Below are 16,126 nucleotides of genomic sequence, written 5' to 3' on the forward strand. Positions count from 1 at the left end.
GATTGTTGATCAGACTGTTCATCACAGGGGTCTTGGAGTTAGGGGGCAGTGAGGGAGTTCAAGTGGCAGCCTTCAATAAAACAACAACCTGTATTAATACCTTCAATGTAACAAAACGTCCTGTTTCTGTGCTGTATTTTCAATGTAATTGAGCCCAGTATGGCCTTTACCTCTGACATAGTCCATTGTGGGTTCAAGATCAATGTGCTAAGGATCATTTTGAAACAGAAGTTGATAAATTTGTTCAAGATTATGACAGAGAACATCCCACTCCCCTTTTTCTCAGTCGGTTCTGGGATGTGGGTGGCTTATACCAAATTGCCCTTGTTCAGAGGGCATTTAAGAGTCAACTGCATTGCTATGGGTCTGGAGTCACATGTAGGCCAGACTGGGTAAGGACAGCAGATTTCCTTATGGAATCATAAGGGTTTTTGCAACAATCGGCAATGATTTTACAGACATCATCAAACCTTAAACTCCAGATATTTGTTGAATTCAAGTTTTACCAGCTGCCATGGTGGCATACGAACTCAGGTCCCCAGAGAATTACCCGGGGTCTCTGGAATACCAGCCCACTGACAATGTCACCATCCCGCTGCCTCTCAAACTATAAATCTCTGTCCCCCACACACTCCCTCCTCCCTATTTAATTTAACACTAATTCATCTGATTATTCCCCTCCTGCTTTTCCCCCAGTTCTCCTCCCCTGAAGTTGCTGACTCTTGGGTTCAGTTTCACACTCACCAATTGCCCTCCCCAATATGTCCCCCAGGTGTCTAAATCTTTATACTTGAAGTTAACAAACTGTTTTGCTAAGGGGGTGTCACAATCAAATCCAGTGACTACCCACATGTACTTTGTGTCAGGGCGGGGTCACTGAGCCCCCCACCCCCACTTTCCATCCCAGTCCCAGGAGTTTGGAGACTGGGCTCCAGATGAGTAATGGCGGCCGCAGCTCCCAGAATCCCCCGCGCTGAATACAAGAGGTTATGCTTCAGTTGTACAGGGCACTGGTGAGACCACATCTTGATTACTGTGTACAGTGATGGTCTCCTAATTTAAAGAAAGCTGCAAACGCGTTAGAAGCAATTCAGAGAAAGTTTACTGGACTAATACCAGGAATGGGTGGGTTGTCTTATGAGGAAAGGCTGGACAGGTTAGGCTTGTATCCACTGGAATTTAGAAGAGTAAGGGGTGACTTAATTGAAACCTTTAAAATCCTGAGGGGTCTTGGCAGGGTGGATGTGAAGATGATGTTTCCTCTTAAGGGAGAATCTTCAACTAGGGGTCACTCTTTAAAAATGAGTGGTCGCTCATTTCAGACAGAGCTGAGGAGAAATTTTTTTCTCTCAGAGGGTGGTGAGCCTTTGGAGCCCTCTTCCTCAAAAGGCAGTGGAAGCAGTCTTTGAACATTTTTAAGGCACAGGTAGATAGATTCTTGATTAATAAGGGGGTGAAAGGTTATTGGGGGTGGGCAGTAATGTGAGGTTGAGGTTACATTCAGATCAGTCATGATCTTATTGAATGTGGAGCAAGCTTGAGGGGGCAAGTGGCCAACTCCTGCTCCTAATTCATATGTTTGTGCGTTTGTATGTATGGACCTGTACATCAGCACCTTCAGGAGAACTGGGAGGGCGAATGTTAGATCCAGCAGACTGAGAATGGTGGAAGAGTGTCTGGGATGACTGTTGGGGTAAGAGAGAGAAGAATGATCCACAGAAACTAGAATTGTCCATTCTGAATTTCTATCCTGTACTGACAGTGAGGACTTTTGTAAACTCCTTTTACAGGATATTAGAAGGGGAGGATTTGCAACAGAAATCTCAAACCAAACATCATGTCAAGATCTGACAGAGACACTTGATTTATTAGGACCTGAATATCATCAGCCTTTGAATGTGGAAGGGGAAGTGTTTGTCTGTTCTATTTGCTTAATAGGCTTTAACAGCACTGGAAAAGCACCGAGACACACATACCCGAGTGAGTGTTCCTGTGGTCTGGCTGTGGAAAGAACTTTAACCAGTAACACAGACTGAAAAAACTATTGCACCCTTTACAGTGGGGAGAGACTGTCTGTGGATGAGGCTTCAACTAATCATTGAACCTGGAGAGACACAAGGACACCCGCACCACGGAGAAACTGTGGAAATGTGGGGACTGTGGGAAGGGATTCCATACCCCATCTGCACTGGAAACTCATCGACGCAGTCACACCGGGGAGAGGCCGTTCACCTGCTCTGAGTGTGGGAAGAGATTCACTGATTCATCCTACCTGCTGATACACCAGCGAGTTCACACTGGGAAGAGACCATTCACCTGCTCCGCATGTGGGAAGAGATTCAGTCAGTCATCCCAACTGCTGACACACCGATGGGTTCACACCAGGGAGAGGCCCTTCACCTACTCCGAATGTGGGAAGGGATTCACTGATTCATCTGCACTGCTGAAGCACCGACGAGTTCACACTGGGGAGAGGCCCTTCACCTGCTCTGAGTGTGGGAAGCGATTCAGTGATTCATCCCACCTTCTGACACACCAACAAGTTCACACCGAGGAGAGGCCATTCATCTGCTCTAAGTGTGGGAAGGGCTTCACTCAGGTATCCAACTTGCTGAGGCACCAGTGGGTTCACAAGTGATTACAGGAATTTGATTCTGCTGTTCTTGCTGCTGTTCGTCACATCCATGATCGAACTGTAGTAGAAAGGGTTAACTGATGGGATATGCTAATGGCTGACATAGTTAATGATGTACCACTGACATCAGTGAGTCATTAGACTCTCTGTCTGAGAGTGAGAGAGGTTGGAATCGTGCCTAGGAATAACCTGCCTTCTCTGTAACCTGTCTGGATGTAGTACTAATAAACAAGTGTTTAGCAGATACCAGAGTGTGTCTACAGTCTGTCTGCTAGCCACATCCCAGGCCTAGAGTCCGAGATAGAAGGACACATCTCTGAACATGGTGGCAGCAACTGAGACATCGATGTAAAAAACAGATCGGTGTTATCGAAGGAATCAGAGAATGAAGAAACCTCTGAAAGCAGCTCATAAAAAAACTGGCAGAAAAGTAGGCTCTGGAAAGAGGTAGCGATGACTGTACCTGGTGAGCAGTCCCTGTCCTGTCCTGAAGGAGGCGCTGGAGAGAGGTAACGATGACTGTACCTGGTGAGCAGTCCCTGTCCCTGTCCTGAAGGAGGCTCTGGAGAGAGGTAACGATGACCGTACCTGGTGAGCAGTCCCTGTCCCTGTCCTGAAGGAGTCTCTGGAGAGAGGTAATGATGACTGTACCTGGTGAGCAGTTCCTGTCCCTGTCCTGAAGGAGGCACTGGAGAGAGGTAACGATGACTATACCTGGTGAGCAGTCCCTGACCCTGTCCTAAAGGAGGCGCTGGAGAGAGGTAACGATGACTGTACCTGGTGAGCAGGCCCTGTCCCTGTCCTGAGGTGCTGGAGAGAGGTAACAGTGACCATACTTGGTGAGCAGTCCCTGTCCTGAAGGAGGCGCTGGAGAGAGGTAACTATGACTGTACCTGGTGAGCAGTCCCTGCCTCGAGGACCCACAGAGAGACCAGCAGTGGGAGTTATGGAAACACCATTTTCTCCGGTACAGATCACTGTCAGGTCTTCACTAAGAGGACAGAAGTTTTGAGCTTCCCTGTCAACATCCTGGAGGTCATCATTGACCAGAAACTGAACTGGATTAGCCATATAAATATGGGGAGGCGGTGGTGAGTGGGATTGTCACTGAGCTGGGAATCCAAGCACCCAGGGTAATGCTCAGGGGATTCAGGTTCGAATCCAGACACGGCAGATGGTGAAATTTCAATTTTATCAAAATCTGGACCATGAAATAAACCATTGTCGATTGTTATAAAAACCCATCTGGTTCATTAGTGTCCTTCAGGGAAGGAAATCTGCCGTCCTTACCTGGTCTGGCCCGCATGTGACTCCAGATCTGCAGTGATGCGGTTGACTCTGGCCTAGCGAGTCACTCAGTTGTATCAAATTGCTAAAAAATCAATGAAAAGGAATAAAACTGAACAGACCACCCGGCATCGACCGAGGCACCGGAAATGACAATGGTAAACCTAGCCCTGTCGACCCTGCAAAGTCCTCCTTACATCTGGGGGCTAGAGCGAAAATTGGGAGAGTTGTCCCACAGACTAGTGAAGTAACAGCCTGACATAGTCATCCTCATGGAATCATACCTTACAGATAATGTCCCAGATTCCACCATCACCATCCCTGGGTATGTCCTGTCCCTCCAGCAGGACAGGCCCAGCAGAGGTGGCGGCACAGTGGTATACAGTCAGGAGGGAGTTACCCTGGGAATTCTCAGCATCGACTCTGGACCCCATGAAGTCTTATGGCATCAGGTGAAACATGGGCAAGGAAACTTCCTGCTGATTACCCCATACTGCCCTCCCTCAGCTGGTTGGTTTTGTTATGAGTTAAGCTTATAGTGTTGCCAAGGTGATATGTTTAATTGTAAAATGTGACAAAGGGAAAACATTATCTTTACAGTGTGTAAAAAGGTAGTTGTTACAGTGTTTATCATGTTAAAATGTGTTATGGTTTGAAAAGTATTGTGAAAACTTCCTTACTTCAGTCAGGTTTTTCAGGGATGGGGTGTGGGAGGAGCATGTGATGACCTATGTACCTGGGAAAACGATGTTTTTTCTCAGGTAATGCCCCCTTAAAACCCAAAGTGAAACTGGGGATTTTTCTGAAGGAGAAGTCATTGATTTCCTGGCTCTGAGGTCATTAATTTCAAGAAATGCCCATGCGGTCACTACGGGAATGAACAGCTCAGAAGCCAAGATTAAAGACAGCAAATTGCAGATTGAATTACAGTTTGAGCCCTGCTGAAGCAGCTTCAGTTACAGGGGCAAATAACAGACAGTCAAGAAAAGAAGCAGCAGTTCAAAACAGGTGTTGAAGCTGGGCTCTCGGAATAGAGTAGGGACTGTGAGACCCTGCGAGTTATACAGCTGGAAAGGACAGAGAGCAGAAAGCTGAAGACAAGCAGAGCAGGGGGTTGTGGATTGGAAAAGACCCCTGGCTTCTATTTGTTTTGCCAGAGCAAACCAGACCTTTTAAAGGGGTTGAAGAAGTGACTCTCTGGGGATTCTGTGACATCAGGGCTGTCATGACTGAAGACAGAGAGAGCATTTGTAGACCTGCACTTTGGTTTTGTTCACTGTATTCGGGGATCTCGGATAGAATAATGGTGCTGGTGAACGTAACTCCAGGGCCAAATCCATTGAATGGGAAATGAGTGATCTGACGTAGGGAGGGCAATTGGAAAGACTGTGAGATTGCCCATGGTGCAACATGTGTGCAGGAAGTAATGTGGGTGTTTATAATAACCTGAGGTATATCTTTGTTCTATCGACTATTTAAAGTGAAATTTACCATTTTCTTTGAAATATCCATCGCCTGTTAATTAATGTTTGTGTTTATTTTAGTTGTTTATTACAGTAAAAGTTTTAAAAGGTGAAATCTTGTCCATTGATGTCAAAGAACAAAGAACAAATAAAAGTACAGCACAGGAACAGGCCCTTCGCCCTTCCAGGTCTGCACTGATCATATTGCCCGTCAACTAAAACATTTTGCATTTCCGGGGTCCGTATCCCTGTATTCCCATCCTATTCATGTATTTGTCAAGCTGACTCTTAAACACCACTATCATACCTGCTTCCACCACCTCCTCTGGCAGCAAATTCCAGACACTCACTACCCTCTGGCGTAAAAAACTTGCCCCACACATCTCCTCTTTGGTTTTCTCCTCTCACCTTAAATCTATGTCCCCTAGTAATCGACTCTTCCACCCTGGGAAAAAGCTTCTGACTATCTACTCTGTCCATGCCACTCATAATTTTGTCAACTTCTATCAAGTCACCCCTCAATCTCTGTCGCTCTAGTGAGAACAATCCGAGTTTCTCCAACCTCTCCTCATAGCTAATAACCCCCAGACCAGGCAGCATCCTGGTAAACCTCCTCTTCACCCTCTCCAACGCCTCCGTATCCTTCTGGTAATGTGGTGACCAGAATTGCACGCAATATTCCAAGTGTGGCCTAACCAAGGTTCTATACAGCTGCAGCATGACTTCCCAGCTTTTATACTCAATACCCTTGCCAATGAAGGCAAGCATTCCATATGCCTTCCTGACCACCTTATCCAGCTGCGTTGTCACTTTCAGTGACCTATGGGCCTGTACACCCAGATCCCTCTGCCCGTCAGTGCACTTAAGGGTTCTGCCATTTACTGTGTAATTCCTCGCATTTGTCCGGATTAAACTCCATCTGCCATTTCTCCGCCCAAGTCTCCAACCGATCTATATCCCGTTGTATCCTTTGACAATCCTCTTCACTCTCTGCAACTCCTCCAACCTTAGTGTCATCTGCAAACTTACTAATTAGCCCAGTTACATTTTCCTCCAAATCATTTATATATACCACAAACAGCAGAGGTCCCAGCACTGATCCCTGCGGAACTCCACTAGTCACAGCTCTCCATTCAGAAAAGCACCCTTACACTGCTACCCTCTGCCTTCTATGACCAAGCCAATTCTGTATCCATCCTGCCAGCTCACCTCTGATCCCGTGCGACTTTACCTTCTGTACCAGTCTGCCATGAGGGACCTTGTCAAAGGCTTTACTGAAATCCATGTATATAACATCCACTACACTTCCATCATCGATCCTCTTTGTCACTTCCTCGAAAAACCCGATCAAGTTAGTGAGACCCGACCTCCCCTTCACAAAACCATGCTGCCTCTCACTAATACGCCCATTTGCTTCCAAATGGTAGTAAATCCTGTCACGAGGAATCTTCTCCAATAATTTCCCTACCACTGACATAAGGCTCATCGGCCTGTAATTTCCTGGATTATACCTGCTACCCTTCTTAAACAATCGAACAACATTGGCCATTCTCCAGTCCTCTGGGACCTCACCCATAGCCAGTGAGGATACAAAGATTTCTGTCAAGGCCCCAGCAATCTCCTCCTTTGCCTCCCTCTGTACTCTGGAGTAGATCCCATCTGGCCCTGGGGACTTATCCACCTTAATATTCTTCAAGACGCCTAACACCTCTTTTTTGATCTCAACATGATCCAGGCTATCTACACACTCTTCCCTAGACAAATCGACCACTAAGTCCTTCTCTTTGGTGAATACTGATGAGAAGTATTCATTCAGTATCTCTCCCATTTCTTCTGGCTCCACACACAGATTCCCACCTCTGCCCCTGAGTGGGCCTACCCTTTCCCTGGCGACCCTCTTGCTTTTTACATATGTATAAAAGGCCTTGGGATTTTCCTTAATCCTGGTTGCCAGTGACTTTTCATTACCCCTTTTAGCCCTCCTGACTCCTTGCTTAAGTTTCTTCCTACTTTCTTTGTATTCTCCATGGGCTTCATCTGTTCCCAGCCTTCTAGCCCTTATGAATGCTTCCCTTTTCTTTTTGACTAATCTCACAATATCCTTCGTTATTCAAGGTTCCTGAAACTTTCCATGCTTATCCTTCAGCCTTAGCAACTGACGTTTGAAAGCCCCCCACATGTCAGTTGTTGATTTGCCCTCAAACATCTGCCTCCAGTCTAGATTCCTCAGTTCCTGCCTAATATTGTTATAATTAGCCTTCCCCCAATTAAGCACCTTAACCCGAGGACTCCTGTTATCCTTATCCACCAGAATCTTGAAACTTACTGAATTATGGTCACTTTTCCCGAAATGCTCTCCTACTGAAACTTCGACCACCTGGCTGGGTTCATTCCCTAATACCTAATATTGCCCCTTCCCTAGTTGGACTATCTACATATTGTCTCAGGAAGTCCTCCTGGATGCACCTTACAAATTCTGCACCATCCAAACCCCTAGCACTAAGTGATTCCCAGTCAATATAGGGAAAGTTAAAATCACCCACAACAACAACCCTATTGCTCTTACATCTTTCCAAAATCTGCCTACATAACTGTTCCTCAATCTCCTGCCGTCAATTGGGAGGCCTATAGTAAACCCCCAACATTGTGACTGCACCCTTCCTATTCCGGAGCTCTACCCATATTGCCTCGCTGCATGAGCCCAACGAGGTGTCCTCCTGTCGTACAGCTGTGATATTCCCCCTAACCAGCAGTGCAACTCCCTCACCTCTTCTACATCCCTCTCTATCCTGCCTGAAACATCTAAATCCTGGAACGTTTATCTGCCAATCCTGTCCATCCTTCAACCAAGTCTCTGTAATAGCAATAACATCATAGGCCCAAGTATTAAGCTCATCTGCCTTGCCTGTTATACTTCATGCGTTGAAACAAATGCATTTCAGACCCCCCAGTCCCACTGTGTTCAGTAATTTCTCCCTGCCTGCCCTTCTCTTAGTCCTACTGGCCATATTCACTGGTTCCCAGTCCTTCATTTCACCTGCTGACCTATTGCTCCGGTTCCCACCCCCCCACCATACTAGTTTAAACCCTCCCGAGTGACACTAGCAAACCTCGCAGCCAGGATATTGGTGCCCCTCCAGTTTAGATACAACCCATCCTTCTTGTACAGGTCCCACCTGCCCCGGAAGAGATTCCACTGATCCAGATATCGGAAACCCTCCCTCCTACACCATCTGTTCAGCCACGTGTTCAGCTGTACTACCTTCCTATTTCTAGCCTCACTGGCACGTGGCACAGGGAGTAATCCTGACATTACAACCCTAGAGGTCCTGTTTTTTAACTTTCTGCCTAACTCCCTGAAATCCTGCTGCAGGACCTCATCACTCTTCCTGCCTATGTCGTTAGTACCAATGTGTACCACGACCTCTGGCTGTTCGGAGCCCAGTCTCCAAACTCCTGGAACTGGGATGGAAAGTGGGGGTGGGGGGGGGGCGCAATGACCCCACCCTGAAACAAAGTACATATGGGTAGTCACTAGATTTGATTGTGAAGCCCCCTTAGCAAAACAATTTGTTAACTTCAGGTATAAAGATTCAGATACCTGGGTGACATATTGGTGTGAAATTGAACCTGAGAGTCAGCACCTTCAGGGGAGGAGAACTGAGGAAAAAACAGGAGGAGGATAGTCGAATTAATTAGGAATACAATGTATAGGGAAGAGGGTGTGTGTGGGGGACATAGGTTTATAGTTTAAGAGGGAGAAGGATGTTTTATGACAACCAGAATTGTCAGTTCTGAATTTCCATCCCGTACTTCTGTTTCATTTGTGTTGGCATCACAGACTAACATGAGGGATAGATATTGACCAGCACCCCAGGGATAACTCCACTGATCTTCTTTGAAATGGTGTCATGCATTCTTATACACCCACCTGAACAGGTAGACCAGACCTCAGTTTAACATCTCACCTTAAAGATGACTCCCTCATTACTGCACTGGAATTTAAGTCTTGGTATTTATGTGTCCCAACCCTTGATTGTGACTTGAACACGGGACCTGTGTTCCAAGGGCGATAGTGTTACACAATGAATTCAGAAGACAGTGATGACTCTTGTAAACCTTCTTTACAGAGAATTAGAGGGGGTCAGGATCTGACAGTCACTTGATTAATTGGGACCTGAATATCATCAGTCTTTGAATCTAGAAGGGGAAATGTTTGTCTGTTTCATCTGTGGGACAAATTTCAAATGTGAGCGTGAATGGAAAAGCAGTAAATACACACAAGGGATTGAGAGTGTTCCAGTGCACCGACTGTGGAAACAGTTTTAACCAGTTACACAGTCTGAAAAAACATTGCACCATTCAGAGTTTGGAGAGTCTGTAATCATGTGGAAATGTAGAAACTGCGGGAATGCCTTTGGGGCTCCTGACATCAGTTGGGATGTGACCCTCATTGACGTTTTTGATGAGTGGTGTGGGCCATCTGAGAAATCCTGCCCAAGACGTTTCCCCTGAATTCCTTAATGAATTTATCAGTGACTATCTTATACTAATGGTCCCTAGTGCTGGTCTCCCCTGACAAATATACATCTCTCCACATCAACCATATCAAACCACTTCATAATCTTAAAGTCCTCTGATAGGTAAGCCCTCAGTTGTCTCCTTTGTGAAGAAAAAGCTCCAGCATGTCCAGCCTTGCTTGAAAGTCAAACACTCTCAGTATCATCCTTGTGAATCTCTGTTCCACCTTCTGAAGGTCCTCTCTAACCTTTTTATACTTACGGAGACCCACAAATGTTCACAGTAGCTCAAGTGGGTTCTAACCAAAGCTTGATACAGGTTTAACTTGACTTCTCTGGTTTTCAATGCTATTTCTCTTGAAATGAACTCCATTTACGAGCCCCAAAATTCAGCAAGGATGTCAAGGCCTTGGAAATGGTGCAGGGATTTAGCACAGGGACAGGACTGAGGAACTTCAGTTATGTGAACACACTGGAGAGGCTGGGATTGTTCTCCTTAGAGCAGAGAAGGCTAAGAGGAGATTTATTAGATGTGTTCAAGATCATGACGGTTTACATCAAGGGAATAAAGAGAAGCTGTTTCCTCTGACAAAAGGGTTGTTCACAGGAGGACACAGATTGAAGGTGATTGACATAAAAGGCAGAGGGGAAATGAGGAAGATAAATCTTCACAGACCCAATGTCTCCAGGTCTCCAACTAAAAGAGCCCACCTGTCCTTTTACAGTTCTTACCCTTCGAGCTTTGACTTCTTAAGTCAACCTGGGCCATGCCTCGTGATTGTGAATTCCCTTAGGGTGTTTTTATCAGATTCTCAACCCAGGTTTTCCATTTATCTTAATTTTAAAAAATCCAATTCCCAAACTACAAGTTATATTTCTAAAACATGAATGATGAAACTAGATATTCACAACATCTTCTCCAGGAAGAAATGAAAATGTATCACCCTCATAATATCCCACTTAGAATATTACAACTTACAACCTGCTCTACATCTTAACAACAGCCATGATCTTATTGAATGGTGGAGCAGGCTTGAGGGGCCAAATGGCCAACTCCTGATCCTGAGTCCTATGTTTTCCTATGTTTAACTTTCTTATAACCTGCAATAGACATCATAATCCCTCCATTGTCCACTTCAGATTCACAAGTCTATCTTGATAACAGCACACTGCTGAATTCCATGTCCAGGAATCACAGTCCACTGAAGGTGTAAAATATTACAGCTCACAGTATTTTCTGAAAGTCTTCTTCTAACAATAATTCTAGCCCAAAGTTTTTTCTGCAAGAGGAGAGTCCCCATTGCTGTTCATATGTGAATTTTCAGCTTCAGTTTTTAAAACAGTCTGTTCAGAGTTCACCTTTTGGACTTTATTTTCTTCCATGTTTGTAGTTTCTCCATTGTTTCAATCCAAAGAGAATGTCCTGGTCAATTTCACATTGAAACTGTCTTCCTCTTGCTCAGTTGCTTCATTTTTATGTTCATTTCCCAGATTCAAACATTTTGGATTCTCTTTTTGGAGACAGCAAGCTCAAAATGGGAAAAATAAAGAAATAGGGAAGTCTTGTGAAAACTATACAAAGCACGAGTTAAACCACACCTCAAATATTGTGAACAGTTTTGGTCCCCTTATCTAAGGAAAGGTATACTGGCATTGGAGGCAATCCAGAGAAAGTTCACTAGGTTGATCCTCGGGATGGAGGGATTATCTTATGAGGAGAGGTTGAGTAAGTTGGGCCTGTACTCACTGGAATTTAGAAAAATGAGATGCGACCTTATTGAAACATATAAGATTCTTAGGGAGCTTGACAGGGTAGATGCTGAGAGGTTGTTTCCCCTTGTGGGAGAGTCTAGGACCAGAGGGCACAATCTCAGAGTAAGGAGTTGCCCATTTAAAACAGAGGTGAGGAGGAATTTCTTCTCTCAGAGGATAGTAAATCTGTGGAATTCTTTACTGCAGAGAGCTGTAGAGGCCAGGTCATTAAGTATATTCAAGGCTGAGATAGACAGATTTTGAATCAGTAAGGGAACCAGGGGTGATGGGGAAAAGGCAGGAAAGTGGAGTTGCGGATTATCAGATCAGCCATGATCTCATTGAATGGCGGAGCAGAATTGATGGGCCGTTTGGCCTACTTCTGCTCCAATGTTTTATGGTTTTATAAATGGCTTCTTTTTGCACCAACAACTCGTTCCTTCATTGGTCAAAATCTTCTTCAGTGATTTTAAAAATGCTATTCAAATGGTTTTAACGTTCAAGCAGAAAGATTTGATATTCCTGTTTGGAGCATATGGGATATTGATCTTCAGAAATAGAGGGATTGAGAATAAAAGCAAGGAAGTTTTGCTGAACCTTTATAAAGCTCTAGTTAGGCCACAACTGGAGTATTGAGTCCAATTCTGGTCACCACACTTTAGGAAGGATGTGAGGGTCCCTGAGAGGGCGGAGAGGAGATTTACCAGAATGGTTCCAGGAGTGAGGGATTTTAACCACAAGGTTAGGTTGGAGAAGCTGGGGTTGTTCTCCTTGGAGCAAAGGGGGTTGAGGGGAGATTTGATAGAGGTGTACAAGATTATGACAGGTTTAGATAAGGTGGACAAAGAAAAGCTGTTCCCATTTGCTGATGGTACAAAGATGAGGGGGACAGAGATTAAAGTCACCGTTCCTTCACTGTTGCTGGGTCAAATCCTGGAATTCCTCCCTAACAGCACTGTGGGTGTACCTACACCACATCGACAGCAGCAGTTCAAGAAGGCAGCTCAACACCACCTTCTCAAGGACAATTAGGGAGAGGCAATAAATGCTGGCCCAGCCAATGATAACCACATCCCATAAAAAAATTCAAATGGATTTGAAGAGAAACGTTTTTACACAGTGAGTGGTAATGACCTGGAACTCGCTGCCTCTGAGGGGGGTGGAAGCAGACACAGTGAATGGTTTCAAAATGGAACTAGAAGGGCAGTTGAGGGAAATAAGGTTGCAGGGCCATGGGGAGAGAATGGAGCAATAGGTCTGACTGGGTTTGCTCTGCAGAGAACTGCCATGGACTTGCTGGGCTGAATGGCCTCCTCTATTCTATAGGTTGACTGAATAGGTTGATTATCCATTGACTGAATCAAGCAGCAGAAGACATTCTGTGATTCACAACTGTTTATTGTTAAACTATAGTTCAGTACAAATACCAGTTTCCAAGCTTCCCTTCCGGATCCTCCCCTTCTGCAGAAGCAGCACACCCCAACTACTCCCCAGCTCTTAAGTACAGGCTTCACTGAGCATCACCTGCTCTCAACTCACCCTGAACCTTGTCCTGTTTAGTCTTAAAGGGACCTGCATTTCCAACATTGCCATCCTCTGCCTTGGTGACTCTGTGATCGAAAGAAAACATTTTCAGCTGCTCCAGTCTCTCCAACTGACTGAAGTCCCTCATCCCTGGTGCCATTCTCGTAAATCTCCTCTGCACCCTCACTAAGAACTTCACATCTTTCCAAAATTGTGGGGCCCAGATATAGGGATTCCATTCTAGAGGGATAGAATTGAAAAGCAGGGAGGTTATGTTCAACTGGTTTCGAACCATGGTTAGACTACACTGGGAGTACTGTCAACATTTGTGATCTCCATTTAGAAAAAGGAAATAGAGGCACTGGAGAAGGGGCAACAAAGATTCACAAGAATAATACCAGAACTGAGAGCATTTAACCCTCAGGAAAAGCTGGGGCTGCTTTTCTCTAAAAAAGAGAAGACTGAAGGGTGACCTGATGGAAGTCTTTAAGATGATGAAGGGGTTCAATAATCCAATAGGAATTTCATGAGAAACCTCTTTACCCAGCGAGTGGTGAGAATGTGGAACTCACTGCCACAGCGAGTGGTTGAGGTGAACAGCATGAATACAGTTAAGGGGAAGCTAGATACATAAATGAGGGAGAAAGTAATAGAAGGATATGCTGATGGGGGGAGATGAAGAGGGGTGGGTGGAGGCTCATGTGGAGCATAAATACTGACAGAGACCAATTGAGCCGCCTGGCCTGGCCCTGTGCTGTAGACTCAATGGAACAGAGACAAATGTATTTATTTTAGATCCACCTGTAGTGGTAGGAACAATCACTATTTACTATCCAGAATAAAATAAATGTACTTCATCAGGTTTTGCAGATCATTTCAGTGGAAATGTGCACTCCCTGGGTCAAAGAGCATCAGCCACTGGAAGCAAAGTCGTGAGAACGGCCAGTCCAGCAGAAAGAAACCCTCCGACCCTCCCACTTCACCAAGTGTCAGAATGAACATGGTTCAGTCCTGGATGTGATTAACAGCAGCAATAACAGCAGAATCCAACCCCTGGAATCACTTGTGAACTCGCTGGTGTCTCCGCAGGCTGGATAAATGAGTGAATCCCTTCCCACACACGGAGCAGCTGAATGGCTTCTCCCCAGTGTGAATCCGCTGGTGTGTCTGCAGGGTGGATGAATCTTTGAATGTTTTCCCACAATCAGAGCAGGTGAATGGCCTCTCCCCAGTGTGAACTCGCTTGTGTTCCCGCAGGTCCGATGACCTTCGAAACCTCTTTATGCAGTGGGAACAGTTGAATGGTCTCCCCTCAGTGTGAATGCGCTGGTGGAACATTAGTTCCCGAGAGCTTTTGAAGCTACTCCCACAGTCAGAGCATTTAAAGGGTCGCTCATTGGTGTGAGTGACATGGTGTCTCAGCAGGTGGGATGACTGAGAGAATTGCTTCCCACACTCAAAGCAGGTGAATGGCCTCTCCCCAGTGTGAACTCGCTGGTGTGTCTGCAGGGTGGATGAATGTCCGAATCCCTTCCCACACTCAAAGCAGGTGAATGGCCTGTCACCAGTGTGACTGCGCCGATGAGTTTCCAGCTTCGATGGGGATATGAATTGCTTCCCACAGTCCTCATATTTCAACGGTTTCTCCATGGTGTGCGTATCCTTGTGTTTCTCCAGGTTTGATGATTGGCTGAGGTGTCCACACATGGAACACGTGCACAGTCACTCCTCACTGTCAACAGTGATGTTTTTTCAGTCTGTGTAACTGGTTAAAGCTCCTTCCACAGTCAGTGCACTGGAACACTCTCATTTTTGTGGGTGTGTCGGTGCTTTTTCAGTCACACTGATGTTTAAAATATTCTGAAGTCGACACAACAGACAAACATTTCTCTTACATTTAAAGGCCAATGATATTCAGGTCCTAATGAATTGAGTGACTCTGTCAGATCCTGACATAACATTTGGTTTGAGATTTCTGTCTGCAAATCTTCCCCCTCTAATATCCTGTAAAAGGATTTTACAAGAGTCATCACTGTCAGTGCGGGGTAGAAATTCAGAACAGACAATTCTAGTTTCTATGGAACATTCTTTCCTCTCTCATTCCCCAAAATCTGTAAATCTCCGCCTCACACACTCTCCCTCCATTCTCACTCTGCTGTACCTAATATACACTCTCCCAATTTTCCTGAAGGTGCCAATTCATGCTGATTGACAGATCCATGTGCACTGCTTCCTGTACAGCACACAGAGACTTGAAAATCTTCATGCAGGCTGCCAGCCAAAATATTACATCTAAAAATGTGTCAAATACTGAACTGGATGACTTGACTCAAGGTACGAGGGAGAACTTTATTTTGTAGAGAGAGGTCATAGCCTGGAACTCACTGCCCACAAGGGTGGTGGAAGCAGAGACAATGAATGATTTCAAAATGAAATTGGATGGGCACTTGAAGGAAATAAACTTACAGGGGGACGGGGATATAGAGGGGGAATGGGACTGACTGGATTGCTCTACAGTCTGCATGGACTCAAGTTGCCGAATGGACCCCTTCTGTGCTGTAATAACTCTATGATTGGAAAAATATAATGTAGCTACAGTACTATACTACAAGACTAGAAATAAATGTACTTTTATCACAGGGGCATAAATAATATATCTAATATGTACCATCTAACAACACTAGTCTGTTATTACGATCCCTGTGGAGACTGATAACATTAAAATAAACAAACTTCCAGACAACCCCAACAGAATAAAGCGAAGGACAGGTTTCACTTTTTAAAAGCTTTTACCGTAACAATCAAACTAAAATCAACATAAATGAAGCATTCATTAAGAGACAAATAGTATTTGAACACTGGATAAATTTGACTTTAAACAGCTCATAGAATAAAAAAAGGTTCCACAAAATCACAAGCACGTTCCCCCCCTGCATATATGGCAC

General features: G+C 45.1%; 1 protein-coding gene across 1 annotated transcript; it reads right to left on the reverse strand.

Annotated features, from left to right (window-relative positions):
• Window positions 1-11,309: 11,309 nt before the first annotated feature.
• LOC121273572 (gastrula zinc finger protein XlCGF49.1-like) lies at window positions 11,310-15,041 on the reverse strand. Its single transcript, XM_041180739.1, has 3 exons — window positions 14,413-15,041; window positions 13,197-13,267; window positions 11,310-11,434 (listed from the first exon to the last, which is right to left on the reverse strand). Exons 1-3 carry the CDS (start codon window positions 14,886-14,888, stop codon window positions 11,310-11,312), a joined length of 672 nt encoding a protein of 223 aa, XP_041036673.1. The 5' UTR covers window positions 14,889-15,041.
• Window positions 15,042-16,126: the final 1,085 nt, after the last annotated feature.

The sequence above is a fragment of the Carcharodon carcharias genome (genome assembly GCF_017639515.1).
Source record: "Carcharodon carcharias isolate sCarCar2 chromosome 27 unlocalized genomic scaffold, sCarCar2.pri SUPER_27_unloc_1, whole genome shotgun sequence".
NCBI lineage: Eukaryota > Metazoa > Chordata > Chondrichthyes > Lamniformes > Lamnidae > Carcharodon > Carcharodon carcharias.